The sequence below is a fragment of the Micromys minutus genome, assembly GCF_963924665.1.
Source record: "Micromys minutus genome assembly, chromosome: 8".
Taxonomy (NCBI): Eukaryota; Metazoa; Chordata; class Mammalia; order Rodentia; family Muridae; genus Micromys; species Micromys minutus.
In genome coordinates this window covers 41,931,123-41,951,914 of record NC_137977.1, presented here as the reverse complement: position 1 = coordinate 41,951,914, position 20,792 = coordinate 41,931,123, and the positions used below count along the sequence as shown (strand labels likewise).

Here is a 20,792-nt window from a genome sequence, read left to right as displayed (position 1 = left end):
TGTAGAGCAAAGCCTCCTTGCTCGGAGCCTGCCTTTGGGATGATGTCAGAGTTTTGTCCCCAGCATTAGCGTCATCTGTCTACATGATGCTATTGGGAAAAGGGTCAATTACTGCTCTGATCCTTGTCTCTAATTAGTGATGTTCATCTTCAGCTATCTCCAGTCTCGTGGCTTGAAAACATATTATATAATGTTGGAAAAGATTTAAGAGGAAGATCAGAATGTGTCGGAGTGCCTGCTGCACAAGTGCCACAGTCCCACAATTGATCTGCATGTCACTTACGGTGGTCGAGCTCATCTTTGTCACCTGGATAAATGATCCATGTCCTAGGATGTTTTTAGATTGCATCAAAATGTTTGTGGTCTATAAAAGCAATGTCATGATTGGCCCTTTTCTGTATTTAATGTGTTTTCTTTTGCCATGGTTTTCTGGAGTATCACAGACACAGGAGTAGGACTCTGAATGTATCTTCATTTGTGTGTGAAAGTTCCACCCTACAGTCACCTTTACATCTCATTTTATTATGATCTGAGGAGTTAAATGTGCAAATGTTCATGGAATGAGGTTTTCCAAAGAGTATGACTTCCTAAAGATGCTCCTTCTCCGAGATGACAACTCCTATCCCAGGTGTGTCTAGGTCTTGCCAAACTGACTATCAATACAAACCATCACAGGTCCTTAGATTGCAATGTTTATGTATTTTTAAAATAAACTCCCACTTGAGTTTAGCCATCTTGTATCAGTCTACTATAGTAGTCAAAAATCATACACAGTTTTATTACTTACATACAATATTTATTTATTTAAGCAGTAAAATAGAATTTTTCATTTTACTTTTTTCAAATAAATACAATTTTAGTGTATTTGTTAATTTTCTTACTTCATATTTGTGTGTATATATATCTATATCATATATATTTATGTATATACATCAACTATATATGATATAAAATTATGATATATAAGTACATATAACTATATAACTATAACTATATATACATGTAAGTTAATAAGAAACAATGTGAAATTCTATGCCACTGTGGCTTAGAACCCTGGCCAATCCTTTGGTGGATTATGGAGTGTGTCTTCCTTCTTCAGTACTCACAGCTGACTTAGCTTCCAGTCTGTTGTTAAGGATGTGTTTTTTCTTTGCTATGAAATTTTACTTCTTATTTGTGAATGTGAGGATTATGTCTAAGCTATTCATTTTTATATTCAAAATAACTCACTCAGTCATGTTATCCAGTGCATGCCCTTAAAAGGGATGAGAGCCAGTCTTGTGTGTTAATGGCATCTCTCCTTGAAGCACAATTTGGTCTTTGCACATGTGGTACATAGCTGTCTCTTCACAGGCTTTCTCTCTGTGGAGGCAGAAGCTGATTTTTATTCCCAGGTTACATCGCTCACTTGAAAAGGACTTTTAAATTGTCTTCCAAGTATGTGGGTTTTATTGGGTATTCAAGTTGTGATGAATGAATATCTGTTCATTTACAATTAGATTGCCCTTGTGAGAACTTGGTTTTTTTAAAAGTAGTGATAACTATTGTATTTATTTATATCCCAAATGTTGATTACCTTTCTGGTCTCTCCTCAAAGGCCTTCCCCCCATCACCCTCTCTTTTACCTCTGAAAGTGCCCCCTGAGACATCAAGTGCTCCTTGAGGCATCAAGTCTTCACAGGATTAAACATATCTTCTCCCACTGAGGCCAGACAAGGAAGTTCTCTTCTACATATGTGCCAAGAACCTCATATCAACCCCCGTATGCTCTTTGGTTGGTGGCTCTTCCTCTGAGAGCTCCCATGGGTCCAGGTTATTTGACACTGTTGGTCTTCCTATGAGATTGACGTCCCCTTCAGTTTCTTCAATCCTTCCCCTAACTTTTTGATCGAGGTCTTCAACATGATTGAGGTCTTGATTTTTTTGAAGATAGGTTTAGTTTCAACATGAGTCCATTTCCATTTCTGCATGCAGACCACTTAAGAATTAATAAATATATAGATTTATTTTTATTTCTCTTTTTGAATTTCATTAATTAGTTGTACTTGGAAACTAAAAAAAAATATTAACAAGGACATTGAGGTGTGAAATGGGTATATTTGAAGTTAGACACACTATCTGCAAAGCAGAGAACACACTGGAAAGTACAGTCTAGACTGGTGTGTGAAGGATAGGTCTAGATGACCATGTTTGAGAAATACTTGCACATTAATTAGTATTCAATGCCATGATTCCTATTAATGATTGTATTATATTTATATAGTTAAAGATGGTATATTTGTTTGTAATCCCTAATAAATTAGTCTAGATATAGTAATACAAAACACACCTTAATAAAATAAATTTTAGTGCTCAGTTGAAGATCCTTATTCTTTTGGCCTTTGCTTGGGTGGAGTAAATTTAATGACTTGGAGTTGGGTACTTACAGGACTCAAGAGGGCCTCACAAGTTATTCTTTTAGCTCAAAATACTGGTGTAACTTAATTTTGGCTTGTATACAATGTTTCACATAGGTTCATGCTATTCTGGATACTTATATGTATTCAGATTCAGAGTTTTAGAAAACAAAAAGTCTTTGTTCCTTCTTATTAACATCTAACTATTTGGAAACACTCTGGGTTTCCTTATTAGATGCTCAACATACCACTGAAGGAGAATATCATTAATAACTGTCAAAATAGATAATCTAAAATATGAGATGTAATGACCAACATGATCTAGTGAGAAAGTGGATGAGTCAAGCCTTGAATTCAGAACCCTGAATTCAGGATTTAAACTTATTCCTCTGAGAGTTTATTTCTCACACTAGATTGAGAAAGATTGATAGTTGTATTAGCTGCTAACACTGCTATATGTATTCACTTTAAACATGTATTTTAAGATATCATCCATCTGTTTTATTGCTTAGAAATGTAAAGTGGAATGCAGTGTTTGACAAGGTCATGGGTAGTGTATTTACTCAAAGTATTTGTTAGCATATAAAATTTGAGGTCCAGAATACAGACTGCATGTTAATCTGTATTATAATTGATTATAAAATGATATCAGCCCCAGTTGAAATGAAAATGAACATGTGCCACTTTATGTCTAACTTGTAATACTTATAAATTATTTACTAAAACATAGCTAAAATGCTAGTAGTACATGTGACTGTGTCTTTAAATCTTCAGTTATGTAGAGAGATAAAATATCACTTGAGTTAGTTCCTTGAATATTATTCTTTTCTTTATTACTTTTAGAATTTATTTGTTTATTTATGAGAGACGGCTTATCAGTTAAGAGCACTGTCTATTCTTCTGGAGGATTCAGGTCTGATTCTCAGCATCCACAGTGCAGCTTACAACTGTCTAAACTCCAGTTCCAGGGAATCTAATGTCCGATTACAGACACACATGCAGGGAAAATACCAAGGAATGTATCTTTTTCAAAGATGTACTATAACCCATAGTTGCAATGGCTTGCTGTAAAGTGTGCTACCAGGAACTCAAGCAAAGAAACCAATTGTCATCATCAGCGCAGAGCTTCATGAGCTTCATGAGCAGTTCAGGCTCTTAGTGAACCATCGATGGAAAACAGATGAAGCCAGAGAAGTCAATTCTATTCCCTGCACTGTGCATTTTCCCTTCATATAACCAAGCAACCCAGTACCCAGGCATGAAAGTTGAACTGATTCAGAGTCTTCACATAGTGAGCTTTAAAACAGTGGCATCTTCCAGAGGTGAAAAAATGACATGGGTGTAAAATGTCGTTTTCAGTCTGAAGTTTTAAAGATGCTGTTGACTCGGAAGAGTTTGAAAAAACTAAGTCATAACCCACTTGTCTGGCTCAGGGAGGCAGCCAATGAAAACTATCCATAGGTAACAATTTTCACATTGTCAGTGTCTACTGAGTGAAATACCTTTCTATAACTTCATTTGCATGTTCAGACTTCCAATTCTTTGTTTTTAATTTAGTTGAATACCACGTTTGTCATCAAAACTGAGTTTCAGTATTTAATTGCAAATGAAGAACATTCATGTTTGAAAAGATCACTGATCTTTTTGAACCTATGATACAAATTGCAAAGAAGGAGGCTATTTAATAAGACATCTTAAATTTGTGTGTGGACATAGGTTAAGGCTTTATTCTGCTGTATTATATACAGAAGTAAGCACCATTGACTGCTGTCTTCATGTATAGGAAGTACCATTACATATTTACTGAACAGGATAAGTTTTTAAAATGCTATATACTGTGTCTTGGTTTTTTGTTTTTCAATATTGATAGTCCTTCACAATATTTTCATGCATCTTTTACATGGAAGAAAAATTAAGACTACAAGATGTACTTAAACCTTTAAAATGTTAAAAACAGAACATGAAGCAAATTAGAATGGAACTCTACATACACCTACTTGGCAGCCTGAAGAATGGCAAAGAAACAATCAGGTAACACTCAGCCTGGGCTCTATGAGCTGCCATAGTAAGGACTCCAGAGCAGCTGTGGGCTGAGTCTCACACTGCCACAGATTAGCTATGGTACTTGGATAGGTCACCAGCCCCTCTCTCTGTGCGACAGGAAGCTGTTCACTCCGTCCCATTATGAGGATACAGAGAGCCCTGATGGGGAGAAGGGCCTTCCCTTCAGTTTCTGTTTACTTTTATATCTAGTGTACAATTGTGGACTCTGGACTCTGTACACTTGAAAGAAATGAACGATTAGATGTAGAAAGTTTAAACTTATACCTTGAAATAAGCTATTTATAGGCTTGTGAACTGTTAACATCAAAAAGGCATATCTATTTATATCATATCAATATATGTGAGTGTGAACTCACACAAGTATGCACATATATGCATATGAATGACACATGATATACAAATAGGTAAATAGCTTTTAAATGCACCAGCAGCACAACTTTGGGCTCTTAATACATTCCATGATGTCTGCCAGGTCAGACTTTTCTCCTAATAGTGCCTGTTGACTTTTTCTCTGATCCACAAAGCATTTCCCAGAGAACATGTGACATAGTTTTGTAGGGCACTGGATAAGGAGCAGACCCAATGATCCAACTGTCTTCTTGAAAGTTTCTGAAGTTGCAAAGTAGAAAGCTTGTCACTGTACCCACTGAATTTTTTGTGAAGATCTACAAGGCATCCTTTTTTAAGTTTCTTTTTAAAAAAATTTTTATTGGTTATTTTATTTATTTACATTTCAAATGTTATTCTTCTTCTCGGTTTCATCTCCTCAAATCTGAAACCCTATCTCCCCTCCTCCTGCTTTTATGTGGGTGCTCCCCCAACTCCCGCCTCACTGCCCTAGCATTCCTCTATGCTGGAGCATTGAGCCTTTACAGGACCAGGGGGGTCCCCTCCCATTGATGCCAGATAAGTCTATCCTCTGCTACATATGTAGCTGAAACCATAGGTCCCTCCATGTGTACTCTTTGGCTTGTGGTTTAGTCCCTGGGAGCTCTGGAGGTTCTGGTTGGTTGATACTGTTGTTCTTCTTATGGGGTTACAAACCCCTTCAGCTCCTTCAGTTCTTCCCCTGGCTTCTCCACTGGAGACACCTTGCTCAGTCCACTGGTTGGCTACAAGAACTTTATCTGTATTAGTCAGGCTCTAGCAGAGCCTCTGAAGAGACATCCATATTAGGCTCCTGTCAGCAAACACTTCTTGGCATCAACAATAGTGTCAAGGTTTTGTGGCTATATGTGGGATGGATGCCCAGGTGGGGCAGTCTCTAGATGGCCTTTCCTTCAGTCTCTGCTTTACTCTTTGTCCCTGTATTTCCTTTAGACAGGAGCAATTCTGGGTTAATGTCACTTCTGTCTCCGACCAGCAGAAAAGGAGCAACTATACTGCATTCTTCTCAAAGTGGTTTATTCAGGAACCTTACAGCATGCCAGTGAAAATCTTTCTGTTCCCTCTCTGTCTCCTTTTCTGTCTCCCTCCTAGTTTCTATTTCTGTTTCTCCTTTTGTTCCCCTTTCGGTTTCTCTTTTTCATTTTCCCCGCCTCCAAGCGCAGTCCTATTTTCCTGATCTCGAATCATGGGTGCACCTGCGCAGCTCGCACGGTGGGACTGGCTAATCTCGGGGGCAGGAGGAAGTCAGGTGCTAGTCACAAGACGAGGCCTGAGTCCCAAGCATCACGTTGGGACTGCCACCACACCCGGTCTCCACATCTCTCCCTTCTTTATTATTTTGGTGAGAGAATGTCTGCCTTAGGTTGCCCCCTGTGGCAGTGCCCCACACCCATCGTTGGGAGAACGAACTGCATTGGTTCAATCCCTGTCTTAGGTTGGTGACACGCCCAGGGAGTCTTACCTGTCAGTGACTACTTCTCTAGCATGCCAAGTCACACTTGATGAGACTTCCCAGTCTCCACCACTGCAAAAACCTGTATCATTAAGGCTTGAGTTCTATGCTGTCGAAATTGTATACAGCACATGCACCAGAATGCCAGGACACTTATGAGGACCAAGCAAAGGGCTATTCCAGCTAGTCCAGCCCATACTTTCAGCTTTGAGGCATTGGTGATGATCCAAAATTGCTATTAGGCCTGAATAAGGTCATAGCTGAGGGGGCCTGTACAGCCCAGGGAACAAACTGAGAAACAGAGGTCTCAAATCCCACAGACCCATTCCAATGAAAGCTTGCATAACCCTAACCCCTCTCAAATAGCATACTTAAATCAGATAAATCTTGTGCAACTACCATTAACACCACACAGCAACCATACATTAAAGGGATTGCTGGCAATTGCCTGAGCAGGACTTTGGTATGTCCAATTATATCCTGAAAATGATAATCATCTGAAAACATAACAATCTTGGAAACACTGATAGGAGATCGCAGATCTTCAGTTTTCACCACCGGGAGCATCAGCAGCATCAGGCTCATCCACAGGGTCGTTGCTCTGCTCATCCTGGACCACTCTGGTCAACCTCTCTGGGACCCACAGTGACTGTCAATGTTCCTGAGGAAACATACAAGCAGACCCTCTCGCTCAAACCAACACTGGATCGGGACCCTGCCAGTTGCCAGTCAGGACATCTTTCCACATAACCTGGCCTTTGGGAGAAACATCAGGATTGGCATGACGCTCAGCAGCGACCTGCCCGTGCTTGTCTTCATTTAAAAAATTTAAGGTAAAAAGAGCAATAGCCAGTCTCTCCCTAGGTGAAAAACCTGTGGAGGCAATTCCCCCTTTTGTTTAACTAGACACTCTTTGAGGGTGTGGTGAGCACTCTCAATGATTCCTTGTCCTTGAGGATTATAGGGCAATCTGTGAGTTACTCGAATGCCCATCATTTTGCAGAAGGACACAAAAGAAGCCGAAGTATAGGCAGGCCCATTATCTGTTTTTAATTCTTTGGGCTGCCCCCAGGTGCTCCATGCTTCAAAACAATGTGCAATTACATGATGTGCCGTTTCCCCTGTATGTAGAGATGCAAAAATGATCCCAGAGGCTGTATCAACAGAAACATGGAGATACTTTAATTTTCCAAATTCAAGGAAATGAGTGACATCCATTTGTCAGAGGTGTAGAGGGCGCAACTCACGTGGGTTAACCCCAAACCCAATCTGGGGTAGCATACAGGCACACTTCTGACACCCTTTTACAATATCCTTTGCCTCATTGTGTGTGATCTTAAAGCATGAGGACAGGGTTTTGGAATTAACATGGAACTGTGAATGAAATTCTTGAACCAATGAAATAGGTGATGTATCAAAAAAAAATCAAGCAAGCCCTGGTGGCTTTATCTGCAATATCATTTCCCTCCGCTAGGGGACTAGGTAAGTTAGTTTGGGCACAGATATGCTGTACAAAAAAGGGTGAAGTTCTTTTTAAAATCAAGTCACGCAAGGTGACAATGAGATGTCCAATAGTAGATTTTGAATTGATTTTACTCACTACTTCCAAGCAGAGCAACATGTTAACAACATACTGACTATCAGAAATCAAATTAAAAGGACCTGGAAACAACTCAAATACCTTAATCACAATTTGCAATTCAATAACTTGGGGTGATGCAGGGGGAAATTGTATGGTAACTGGAGAGGAACCTACCACCACATATGCTCCTTGTCCTATCTTGGAACCATCTGTAAAGATAAGTGGGGCATCTGGAAAAGGATCCTTTGAAGTGATGTGAGGAAAAACTACAGGATGAGTGGTAATCAGCTATAGGATAGGATCCTTAGGGAAATGATTATCAAAGTTACCTTGAAAACTTTTTTTTTTGGGTTTGGCATTTCAGAATAGCCCAGTCATCTATAGTACATGACAATACTTCTAGTTGTCTCACATTATAAGGGATTATAAGATCCTTAAGTGGGATGCCAAAATACTGTATGCATTGTTGAATGCCTAGCAAAACCAATTGTGCAACTGAAGTGGGATAATGCACAAGCGTCTTGGCCGGGTAAATCTTGGGATGTATCCAAAGCAAAGGAGCTCCTTGCCATAGAACTCCTGTATGCTGTGCCTCTGTGGGCAGACTACACAGCAAAATGGGTTGTGACTCATCCTGGCATTTTAAGGCCGCAGTCTGCATGCCCTGCTCTACCAGTTGTAATGCCGCTTGGGCAGCATCAGTGAGTTGTCTGGGAGAATGAAGAGCAGAATCACCTGGCAGAATATCATAGAGTGGTTGCAGCTGTCTATTGGTTAGAGATAAATAGGGTCGAACCCATTGAATATCTCCTAATAATTTTTGAAAATCATTTAGCATTTGTAACTTATCAGTACAAATTTGGGTTTTCTAGGGAGTCACTGAATTCACAGTTATTTTAGTCCCCAAGTAGTTTACCACCATATCCTTCTGAACCTTTTCTGGAGCCACAACCAAATTCCATTTTTGTAGTTGAGATACTACACAGCTATATGCCTCACCAAGCATACCTTCCTTTGGGGCTGCAATATGGATGTCATCTATGTAATGATAACATTTCACCTTTGGAAAGGCCAGTCTAACTTCTTTTAGGGCTGCATCAACATATAATTGACACATGGTGGGACTATTAGCCATACCTTGTGGCAAAACTGTCCATTCAAACCTCTTATCTGGCAGTAAAAGCAAATCTAACCATGTCTTTAGGATGTAAAGGTATCGAGAAAAAGCAATCTTTAATATCTAGAACTATAAGAGGCCAATTTTGGGGCAAGGCAGAAGGCAATGGGAGCCCCCTCTGCACCAACCCCATTATCACCATTTGTTTATTAATTTCTCTTAAATCATGTAATAATCTCCACTTTCCTGATTTCTTTTTAATAACAAATATGGGGTATTCCATGGGGAAGTAGAGGGGTATATATGGCCTTGGGTTAGTTGCTCCTGTACCAACACGTGAGTGGCAATCAACTTTTCTGAGGTGAGTGGCCACTGAGGAACCAAAACTGGATCCTCAGTCCTTCATGTTATGGGTAAGGCTCCCTCAGTGGCCCCTAGGAAAAACCCAGCCCGCCGTGATCCATTTTCTTGTGGACAGTTACAGGAGAGGTTTTGCCTTGTAGGGCGCGGCCCAGCCCTTTTCCAGGGATGTAACCCATGTCCATCATTATCTCTCGGGCTTGTGAGCTGTAACACCCTTCATTAGTCAGCACATAGCCCATCTCTCTCATTAAGTCATGGCCCCACAAGGATATTGGAACAGCCAACACATAGGGTTGGAAGTCACCAGAATGGCCTTCGTCATCCTTCCAGTGTAACATGCGAGAGCTCATTTCTGGCATCTGGGCATATCCCAGCCCTCTTAAGGTCTGCTCTGACTCTTGTTTCGGCCACCCGGTAGGCCAGTCTCTGGTCCTAATCATGCTATGATCAGCACCTGTATCTAAAAGGCCCAATATGGAATTTCTATCAATTGTTAATTTCAGTAGCGGCTGGGTGTCAAGATTAAGGGAGCAGAAAACATTAGAGGCGCCAGTGGTCCCGAAGTCCTTACTTCCTCACTCCTGATTATTGGCAGGAAATCGTGCATGAAGGCTGGGCAGAAGGACCAATTGAGCTACTCTATCCCCTGGTGAAATCGCAGATACACCTCGAGTGAATGAGACCATAATTTTTACCTGCCCAGTATAATCTGGATCTATCACCCCATGATGGATTACCAATCCCTGCATCGTGACAGAACTCCTCCCCAAAATTAATCCCACAGTATCAAGAGGTAAAGGGCCCTTAAAGTCTGTATCTACTAATTGAGTTCCCATTCGGGGGATTAATATGAGTCTGGTGGTGGAACAGAGGTCAAGTCCTGCACTGCCTTTGGTTGCTCGCCTGGCCAGCCCCAATGCATCGGAGGGTTCAGGTTTGGCCATCCCTCTGACATTTCCTCATATATTTGAGGGCTCTGGGGAGACCCCGCCTCCAGTTTTTTGGCTGGACACCAGGGTTCAAGGGCTGCCCATGGATGTCCTTCACTGAATGGCACTCATTGGCCCAGTGATTCCCCTTTCTGCACTTCGGACACAGCCCAGGTGCCCCCTGTTGGTGAGTGTGTTGCCTGTCACATCTGCCTCGCTGTGGGCATTGATGCTTCATGTGGCTAGGCTGTCTACATGCAAAACAAGTCCCACTCTTTTGACCATTTTTTCCTTGTGACATCTGCATAACTGCAGCTGCTAGGCCTGCATTAGTTAGTGGCCCTCCCAGGTCCCTGCACAACTTCATCCAGGCTTCTAACCCTTTGCTCTTATATGGGGTGATCGCTTGCCTACACTCCTTAGTACACTTTTCAAATATAAGCTGTTTCAGTAGAGGCATGGCAGTATCGGGATCTCCAAAAACACATCCCCCCCCCCACCCCCCCGCTTTCATCATCCTTGCCACAAAGTCTGCAAATGGCTCTGTGGGTCTTTGGAGAATCTTAGTCAGATTTCCACTTACTTCCCCTCTTTTTGGGAGTGATTTTCAAACTCTAGTGCCTAGGATATTGATCTGATTTTATACCTGAGGTGGATAATTAGTCTGAGCTGCTGCAAACCTTCCTTGTCCCATCAGCATGTCCTGATCCCAGGCGGGCTGACTATTGCGAGCGTTAAGAATGGCCTGTTCCAAGGCAAATTCAATATAGTATGCCTTCCAATCTAAATATTGACCAGAGGTCAGGCAAGCACGAGTCAAATTTTGTCAGTCACTAGGGGTCATGTAATAGCGGTGTAAGTGTTCTAATTCCGCCACAACATACACAGCACTAACTCCATAGGTGCGCACTCCCTCGGCTAGCCTCTGAATGATTTTCCAGTCTAGCACCTCATGGTAATGATTACTCTGCGCATCCTGAAATACAGGAAAGCACTGGGCTCTTATCTCTCTCCAAGTTTCAGGATGCAAACTATGCCCTTCCACTCCGCCTGGGGCATAAGGAGGCAGAGTTGGCGGCCCTGGAGCTGACGGTTCAACCCGTACTTTCATTTTCTCCAAACTGTCAGCTTTGCTCTCTAGATCGTCTTCTGACATTTCTCCCTCACTAGACACTTCTCCTGCCTCTGAATTCTGGGAGCGCTCTTCTCTAACCTGATTCAGAGTCTCATTTTCCTTCTCCAGCTCCACACTACACCGTTCCTCATCTCCTATACAGTTTTTCACCAATTTCCATACTGGCAGCACTCCTTTAGCTAGTACTCCTTGCTCTTCAGCAAATTGCGAATGCTTTCCTAATTTTTTTTCAACTAGACATTGTAAGAAGTCCAGATACTGGGAACCAGGGAGCTACCTGGTCCACTGCTTTTAAAAAATTCTCTACAGTCTCCTGTTTTAGCCTGATTCCTTTTGCTTTCAGCAAATCCTTCAGAGCTTGGCGAACTGTCTGAAATGATGTTGTGTTTCCCAGAGTGCTGGGTGCAACTTGTTCCTGTACCGGGGAGCTTTATAGTCTCAAACCGAGAACTTTCACTGTCCCACTTACCTGGGAGCTTACCAACTAGTCACCCTGACCGCGACAAGTTCTGAACGTGGAGGCGTAGTTTTCACATGAGCCACCACTTGTAGCTTCCATCTCCAACTAGCAGAAAAGGAGCAAACTACAAAGTGTTCTTCTCAAAGCGGTTTATAGTATGCCAGTGAAAATCTTTCTGTCCCTTTGTCTCTTTTTCCATCTCCCTCCTAGTTTCTATTTCTGTTTCTCCTTTTGTTCCCCTTTCGGTTTCTCTTTTTCATTTTCCCCGCCTCCAAGCGCAGTCCTATTGTCCTGATCTGGAATCATGGGTGCACGGTGGGAGTGGCTAATCTGGGGGGAGGGGGGCAGGAGGAAGTCAGGTGCTAGTCACAAGACCAGGCCTGAGTCCCAAGCATCATGTTGGGACTGCCACCACACCCGCCCCTTCCCTCAAGCTGGGGCTGTGCCTAACCTCTGGATGTGGTCTCTACAGTTTCTCTTTCCCCTTTGTTGGGTATTTCAGCTAATGTTATCCCTGTTGCATCCTGGAGCCTCTCGCTTTCCTGGAATCTGGGACTTTCTAGTGGCTACTCCCAGTTCCTTATCCTCCACTGGTACACACCTCTGTTCAATTTTCTGACCTTCTGTATATCTCCTTCATCTCCTCCCATATGTGATCCTGCGCCCCTTTTCCTTTCCCCCTCCTTTCTTCCTGTCATGTCCCTCCCACCCTGTACCTCCCATGATTATTTTGTTCCTATGCACCTCAGTATACAGGGTCCGTGCAAACAAAAATGTTTTGAGGATTTTAAATCTTTTTGTTGGAGTTGCTGCTGTTTTGAGACAGGGTCTCAATATGTAGTCCTGGATGTTCTAGAACTCACTATGTAGGCTGGCCTTGAACTCACAGAGAGCTGTGTGCCTCTAGCTTCTCACTGCTAGAATTAAAGGTGTGTGCTAACCCCAGCACACATGGATAGTAGATATTATTATGATAATTTTTCATTCAAAATACTTTGATCCTGTTCTCCCACTTCAAATCCTCCCAGATCCTTCCCCATCTACCTCCCTACCCAACTTCATGTTCTTTTTCCTCTTTCAATGACAAACAAAACTCCAAGAAAACAACAAACAAAACAACAGAAAGAGGTAAAACCCACCAAACTGTAACAAAACACATAAACTGTGAGAGTCAGGTTTGTGCTGGCCAACTACTCCTGAGTGAGAAGCCTGCCCAAGCTCTAGCATCCAGAGACATCATTGGAGAAGACTAATTTCATCTCTCCCTGTAGGTATCAGTTGAGGATAGCTTCTTGGTTAGGGGAGCACTTGGTATCCACATTCCCTTCTCCATGCTTTTGCCTGGTTTGAACCTGTGGAGGTTTGGTGTGTGCTGTCACAGTTTCTGTGAGTTTATCTTTGTCCTGATGCATCTAGAAGACTTTCTACTTGGAGTTATCCATCACCCCTGGATCTTACAACTTTTCTGCTTCCTCTTCTGCATTGATCACAGTGGCGTGCAGGGAGAAGAGCGGTGAAAACCTTCCACTTAAGGCAGGGTTCTCCAAGGTCTCACAGTCTCTGCATGTTGTGGGTGTCTGTTAATTAGCATGCTTTGCAAGAAGAAGCTTCTCTGGTGAGGCCAGTGCACTGATTTATGGGTACAGCAATGTCATTAGGGGCTGAGGATCTTAATTATTTTTAAAAGGTATAAAGCTTTTGAGAATGAAGCTTAAAACCTGAGTCTGTTTATAGTTTGTTCTTAACAAGAGGGAGAAAAATTAAATTTCTGGTTATGAGTGTTTGCTTTCTACTCTGGTGTGGAACACTACTATAGTCCTGTATGGAGCACCACTATAGCCCTGTGTGGAGCACCACTGTAGTCCTGTGTGGAGCACCACTATTGTCTTGTGTGGAGCACCACCATAATCTTGTGGAGAATTCTATTATAGTCCTGTCTGGAGTATCACTATAGTGATTCTACATTATCTTTAGATGTTTTGAGCATCATTTTGAACTGTGTTGGCAGTGCTGACCTCTTCTTACTGGAATGTCCTAGAAATATAGAATGTTTTAGTTAGAAAATTGAGAATTGGTCTTACAAAGTGTGTGTGTGTGTGTGTGTGTGTGTGTGTGTGTGTGTGTGTGTGTGTACATGCATGTATGTATGAATGCTGGTGTGTTGCCTGTCTGTATGTCTAAGTTGTATGTGCATAGTGTTTGTGCATGTGTAAGGTGTTTCTGCATGTACTTGTGTACAAGTGTCTCAAGGCCAGAGGAGGACGTCTGATGTTCTGTGTCACTCTGTCTTTTCCCTTGAGGCAGGTTCTCTCAATGAATCTACAGCTATGTTGGAGCCTCATGTTCTCCAACTATTCACTCTCCCCCCAGCAGGAAAGTGTAGAGCCATGTTCATCATTTTTAAACTATGTATTTATTACTTCCAATTGTATGTATGCATGTGTGTACATGAGTGTAGGAGCCAACAGAAGCCAATGCTCTTGATTCTTTGGAACTGAAGTTACAGTCAGTTGTGAACAGCTTAACATGGGGTACTGGGAATCAAACTTTGGTCTCCTACAAAAACAATGGGTACTATTAATCACTGAGCCATCTCTCCCAATGCTTCATATTTTAGAAATGTGGTACTAGGTCTTCAGGCTTCCACAGCAAAAGCTTTTACCCTCTGAACCGTCTCTCCAGCTCGCATTAAAAAAAAACTTCAGGTTTGAAGATTCGGTGTAACTTTGAAATATGTTTAACAGCACAAGGAAATTTTTAGCAAATGGAAGAGACAGTTTATGATATGATGAAAAGCCTGAGAAAAAAATGGTTCAATTTAATACCTTTCTGAATTTGCATCTCAAATGGAAAGCTTCCTTGTCTGTCTCCTGCAGAGCAGTGATCTTCAATGACAAATGCTTCTTGAAAAATATCTGGCTGTGAATCATTTTAGGAGACTGGCTATGTGGCAGAGCAGACCACACTTGAGCACACATGGCCTCCACGACCCAGGAAAACAAATATCTCATTTCTTTTCCTATTCATTTAGTTCATTGCTGTCTCTTCCAAACTTCCTGCGGCTAAAAATGGGAGCTTTAGAGCCATGAAATGGGCAGAATATAGAGGCATGAACACACGGACGCAATATAGAGCTGACGTTACATCTTAAACATGTTTGAGCAGCCTTGGCTCCCCAGGTACACACAAGGCAAATGTGCTATGTGAAGAAATGGTACTTGAAGATAGTCTCAAAGGACAGATCGAAAGGAAACTACTGCAGTCTTTTCTAAGTAGCTCTGGGGAATGAACTTATCCCAAAGAGCTCACCCAGCCATCCCAATGACTTCTCTTGAGTACCCATCAGTTATTTAAAGTTATGGCTGTGTTTTCATGCAGAACTAACTTCTAGATTTGTAGCTGTTCTTAGGAGAAAGTTCTGAGTTTTTCAGATCCCTGAGTAGAAAACTGTGTTAAAAACATGTTTTATTGGAAATTGGAACTATGAGTCAACCAGTTCTTATAGTATACCACAAATTTAACAGGCTGAACTTGATTACTTCTCTGGTTGAATCTGGTACTTTTTTCAGGGACTGTGCCCAAAACAATCTCATCTTTTTCCTATTTTAAATGAGATGCTGAAATATTACTTTTATTTTAAAAAAATAATCAGTCATATAAAATATACTCCAAATGTAGTTTTTAAAATGTAGTTTTATGTGGTGTTCATATGTGTATATAAATACATGTATATGTGTGTATAGGTCACAGATTTACCTTGGATAGAGTTCCTTAGGCACTGTACATATAAATTTTTGAGCTAGGGTCCCTTACTGGTTTGGAGCTCAAGTTGGAAGTGTTCTAGTTTGCTCTTGGTTGCTGTGATTAAAAGCATGATTGAGAAGGAAGGGAGTTCTGTCTTACACTTGCAAGTCACAATCTATCATGGAGAGAGATATCAGGTCAGAAACTCTGCAAGGGAACCGTGGATGGACAGTGCTTACTGGGTTGCTGTCTGGCTCATTTTTAACTAGCTTTCATACATGTCTCAGGAACACCTGACCAGGAAATGACACTGCCTATGGTGGCTTGGGCTTTCCTACATCCATTAAACAATCAAGACAGGTCTTCCCAAATGTACCCATAGACCCACATGATGAAGTGTATTACTCAAGTATGACTCTTTTCCAGTGATTCTTCCTGTGCCAAGTTGACAGTTCTGGGAAGCTAAGATGGACAGGCCAGCGGGCCAGCAGGCCAGGGATCTGCTGGAATTTGACATTATTTCTGGGGACTGGACTCAGATCCTCCTGCTTTATATAATAAGCACTTGCTGATTGAACTATTTCTCCACTCCTAAATGCAGTATTTCATACCAAAACCCCTTTATTTCTCTCCCCTCTCCCTTTCTCTTTTTCTTCCCTCCCTTCTTCTCTTCCTCTCTCCATCCTTGTCTTTTTCTCCATTCCCTTCTTTCCTCTTCCATTTGTATGGATTCCATCTATCTAAATTTAAATGTATACACTCTAGGAGTTCTAATGCCTTACATTTTTAAAACATATAAACAGCTGGCTTATAATAAACATTTGTTAAAATTAATAGTAACATTTTAAAGGACTTTCTTTAGTGGTGACACTGTAGGAAACTATTTGCCCTGTACATTTTTCCTTTCATGGATCTTACTGGGTAAAGCTCCTTAGAATTAAACACATAGATGTGTGGATATATACAACTTGCTTACCTCCAGGGAGCTTCATAGAACTGTGACACAAAACAAGAATTCACAGCTCCTTGGGGATTCCATTTATATATGGTCTCTATTCCAGTTCTTCTTACAGAGTAGATTTGTGTTGAGCATGTTTTAATTCATGTCCCTATTTCAGGCATGTGTCCTCTTTTGCAACAAGCCTAGAATTAATTTATAGTCACTTAATCAGTTTCTTTTCGGGAAGATATTTATTCCCTTTTGAGATACCCTTGATAAGTTCAAAAAAAAGAACCTGTACGTGCAGTGCACCCATACTCTTTACCAGAAGATCATTAGGCATGCATGTGGAAAAAAAAAACCACTGTAATGAAACAAATCGCTTTGTTCTGCAAACATCTTGAACTCTTTATTATGCTTTTAGGTCATGAAAACTCCAAACATATTTTGTCAAACATTCTTTCTCTAACTTTGAAACCCATGTGGATAGCCAGGGAGAAACAATGCATATGTTTCTAATTACTTTATACTTAACTCATCCCAATGTTCTTTTTCGAGAGCTATTTGATGTGCAAGACCCCTTATAAGCCTTTCAAATATGGCTTCTAAGCATTTTTTCTTTGAACCAGAAAGCATTTTTTTTTTTTCCTGAAGCAAATGGAATTTAAGTCTCAAAGGCTTAGCTTGGTTCAAAAAATTGTCAGACTCACACAATCTGACAAAACATGTTCTCTTATTTAAATGGATTATCTCATGCAGCAAGCAGTAGGAATTATGGGGTATTTCATATCATTAAGTAAAGATTTACTTAAAGTGACCATGGTGTTAATGAAACTTTTGTTTACCAAGGTTCTTAGAGAAAATAATATCAATTACACACATGTGAGTGGGCATAGGCACTGCTGCATGATAAAGCAGAGGAATTAAACTGTTTTATCTGACATGTGCACAGAAGTCTTTACAGTGGTCATGCAAAAGCTTTATTCTAGTGTTATCTCCATGGTTTCCGTATTGAAGTCAGTGCTGTACACAGGAGACTCCTAGATTGGCATCATGTATAATTGCTTTCCCGCCCTTTATACAGGGATCCCGAAGGCAGTGATTATTGCTGAAAAGCCCAGTGACAACGCAGAGCTTAGCCTAACCCCTGAAAATATCCGAGGCATGTCATGCTTTGTTATGCTTGCACAGCCCTAGCATGTATGCAATTATCATCTCACATAAATTCTATCCCGACATTCTTATACAAAGTCATCTTTGCTTTTTCCATATAATAGACATATAGTTTGAAAAATCCATGATGATTTTCAAACCCACTGTCTCATGATTGTCTGACTTTTTACCTATTTATTGATCCTCATTTTTGCTGAGATGCTCAATGTCAGCTTCAATACCACAGGAAAAAAATTGATTTAGCTTTTCCTTAACAACATTTCTATCTTTAATAGGCATAAATTTTTAGGGATGCCTTTGTGAGACCTTCTATGATTTATATACCGATTTCTTTTCCTCAACCCAGGTGTATACTCATTTAACATTCCCTTATACACCCTGGGTACTGCTCACTTATATGGCTATTTAAAAGATTATCTTCATTTAAATATTTTGATGTGTTTATTTTTTCCACATGTATGTTTGTGCACCATGTATATGTTCTGTGAAGGTTCTCCGAAGGTCTTGGATCTCTTAAAGCTGCAGATATGGATGGTTAGGGGTCAGCATGTGTGTGCAGCAACTTAACCTACATCCTCTGCTAGAATAGCAGGCAAGAGTGTTTTCCTGGAAAATCCATTTGTTTTCAAACACGAATATGTGAAGAATTGTCTGTTGCTGCCATGGAATAGCTCAGGTGACTCTTCTCACAGTGGTATAGCTAACTGTGGATCCATCCATTGTTTATATATTGTCTAAATATCACCAGGACAATTTTCCTTTAGTGCCCTTTCCAGGTTGAGTTTTTGCTGACAGGATCATGGAAACTAGGTCACTATGAGAAGAAGCTACAGAGAAACACAACTTCCCTTAATTAAAAATGCTGCTGTGTAGAGGATGGAATTTTGTAATTTCTGCAGCTTTGACACACTAATTAGAGCTCAAGAGCCATTAACAAAATACGGTAATTCGGATTTCAACATAGGCATATACTTTTAAGGATTTATTTCATGTGTTTGTGTGTGCACAAACATGTGTATCTGTTTGTATGCATATAAGAGTGTATATGCACATGTGTGTATGTGTGTGCATGTGCACACGTGTGCACTTGTGTTGGGGGCCATGTCTTTGGAGGCCAAGAGAGTGCACAGAATCCCTTGCCATCTAAGTTGCAGGATTTCGTGAGCTGCCTGATATGGATGCTCCAGTTCTTATAACTGAGCAGCAAATACTCTTAACCACTGAGCCATCTCTCCAGATTCAACATCAATATTTTAAAATGGAAAACCTTTGAGTTCGTTGTTGTTTCTTCTTCAAGACATTGGGTATCTCTGTAGAGATATTCAAAAAGAGGTTGGGTGGTGAGTGTACTCCACCCTTGATGACTTTATAACCCAAATGCAAATTCAATTTCTTCCTTAACAGGACCATAGTCATTTCTCAATTTCATGATTCCTGTTCAACATCTCATCTCTGAAATGAAGTTAGAAATGACATCACGATACTCCTCCAGTTGGATGTTCCTTAATTTCTGGATGCCAGTATGTGTCTCTCATTAGAAGAAGTTGCTACAAAAGCAGACACTTTAAAGATATCACAGCAATTTGCAGGTAGCTTCAGTAGAGAGAGATGAGGTGTCTGTGGCAACATTGTCACAAAGCTGAAGGACTTTGAAATCTATGAGCACATTCCCTGATGGGAACCACAAAAGACACCTTCAGGGAACCTCTGTGGTAACAAGTTACAGTTAGGGACTCTCCAAGTCATTTCTGTGTTTTAAACACATCAGTTAGAACCAGTTCTCCAAGAAGATAAAATGCCAAGCATCATCAAGGAACAAAGAAGTATTAAGTTAGATAAGCCTTCTACTTGGTTTAGTAGAACTGTAGTTTTAGAATTAAGTTGCATCAGACATTGGCGACTTAAGCCAAGGTGGGTAGAAAGTGACTTTCCAACACAATGTAGGGAAAGGAAAACCTTTTTCTTAGTGACTTCTAAGAGATTTCTTAGTTAATTTCCTGGCCATGAGAGTTGTCAAGCTTTAAAAGGCAAGGGGATGATCCAAATAAGTTTGAAATTCATGTAGCTCATGCACAAACATGCTAAATGTGTGCTAAAGATAGATTTATTCTACATGAGGATTAAAAACCCATTTGCTGAGGAGATAATCTATTTGTGATAGGATCAATCCAGAATTCTCTGTGATTTTGAAATGAAAAGGATACGATTTCAGAAGACCAGAACATCAGAGAAATCTTATTTTTTAAGGCCACGTGTGACTTACATGTGGGCAGTGACAGCAGATGCAGGCTGGAAGGATATATTTTTGTGATGCTTTGGTCCTGTTGCCCTTTCTCTGAACCCAAGGATAGACAGGAGAGCTTTGCTAGCTACAGGTCAGTGATGTCATCAGATGAAATAGCGGAGTTCACACTATTTTTCTCATGTCGTAAAAGAGTTGCACTTGGCCAAGAATGCTAACTGGCTTGGCATCATTTAAATGTAAAGTGTTACATCCCAAAATATAATGTACTACAGTTTATTTTAACGTTGGAATACTTTCAAACATGAGAGTAGCTTCAAAAGTTTCTTGGCATAAATATTTAATAATATATTTTATTAAATACATTTATTTAAGATAAATATTTTAAATTATCTGGTGTTTGCTTTAACTAAAGGTAAGGATGATTCCATGCAGGATGGCAATTTAGTGTCCCAAACTGAAAAAGTAAATTGCTGTTTTATCATATAAGTGACTTTTGTAGGTTGGAAGTGAAGAATCTTTTTAATTTAAAAGTGAATTTGGAGATCTGGACATGCCCACTGTACATCACTTTAGAATTATTAAAGTGGCCTGATTCAATAGAGTGTGTCATCCGGGGCTGGGAAGTACTTCACAGTTTCATGTTATAAGCTCAGATGTTAGAACCTGATCACTTCCCAGCTGAAGAGCTTATAAAAAATGTGAAGTACTCTAATAATTTTAAATTACTCTATATTGCACATTTTCAGGTCTCTGATCACCTCCAAATTCAAGTGCTTATAAAACTGCTCCCATAATTTTAAATTG

General features: G+C 40.5%; 1 protein-coding gene across 1 annotated transcript; it reads right to left on the bottom strand.

Annotated features, from left to right (window-relative positions):
• Positions 1-9,433: 9,433 nt before the first annotated feature.
• LOC308423395 (endogenous retrovirus group K member 7 Pro protein-like) lies at positions 9,434-9,802 on the bottom strand (the record flags this gene model as incomplete). Its single annotated transcript, XM_080920110.1, has 1 exon — positions 9,434-9,802. The coding sequence occupies one exon, from the start codon at positions 9,800-9,802 to the stop codon at positions 9,434-9,436; it is 369 nt and encodes a 122-aa protein (XP_080776236.1).
• Positions 9,803-20,792: the final 10,990 nt, after the last annotated feature.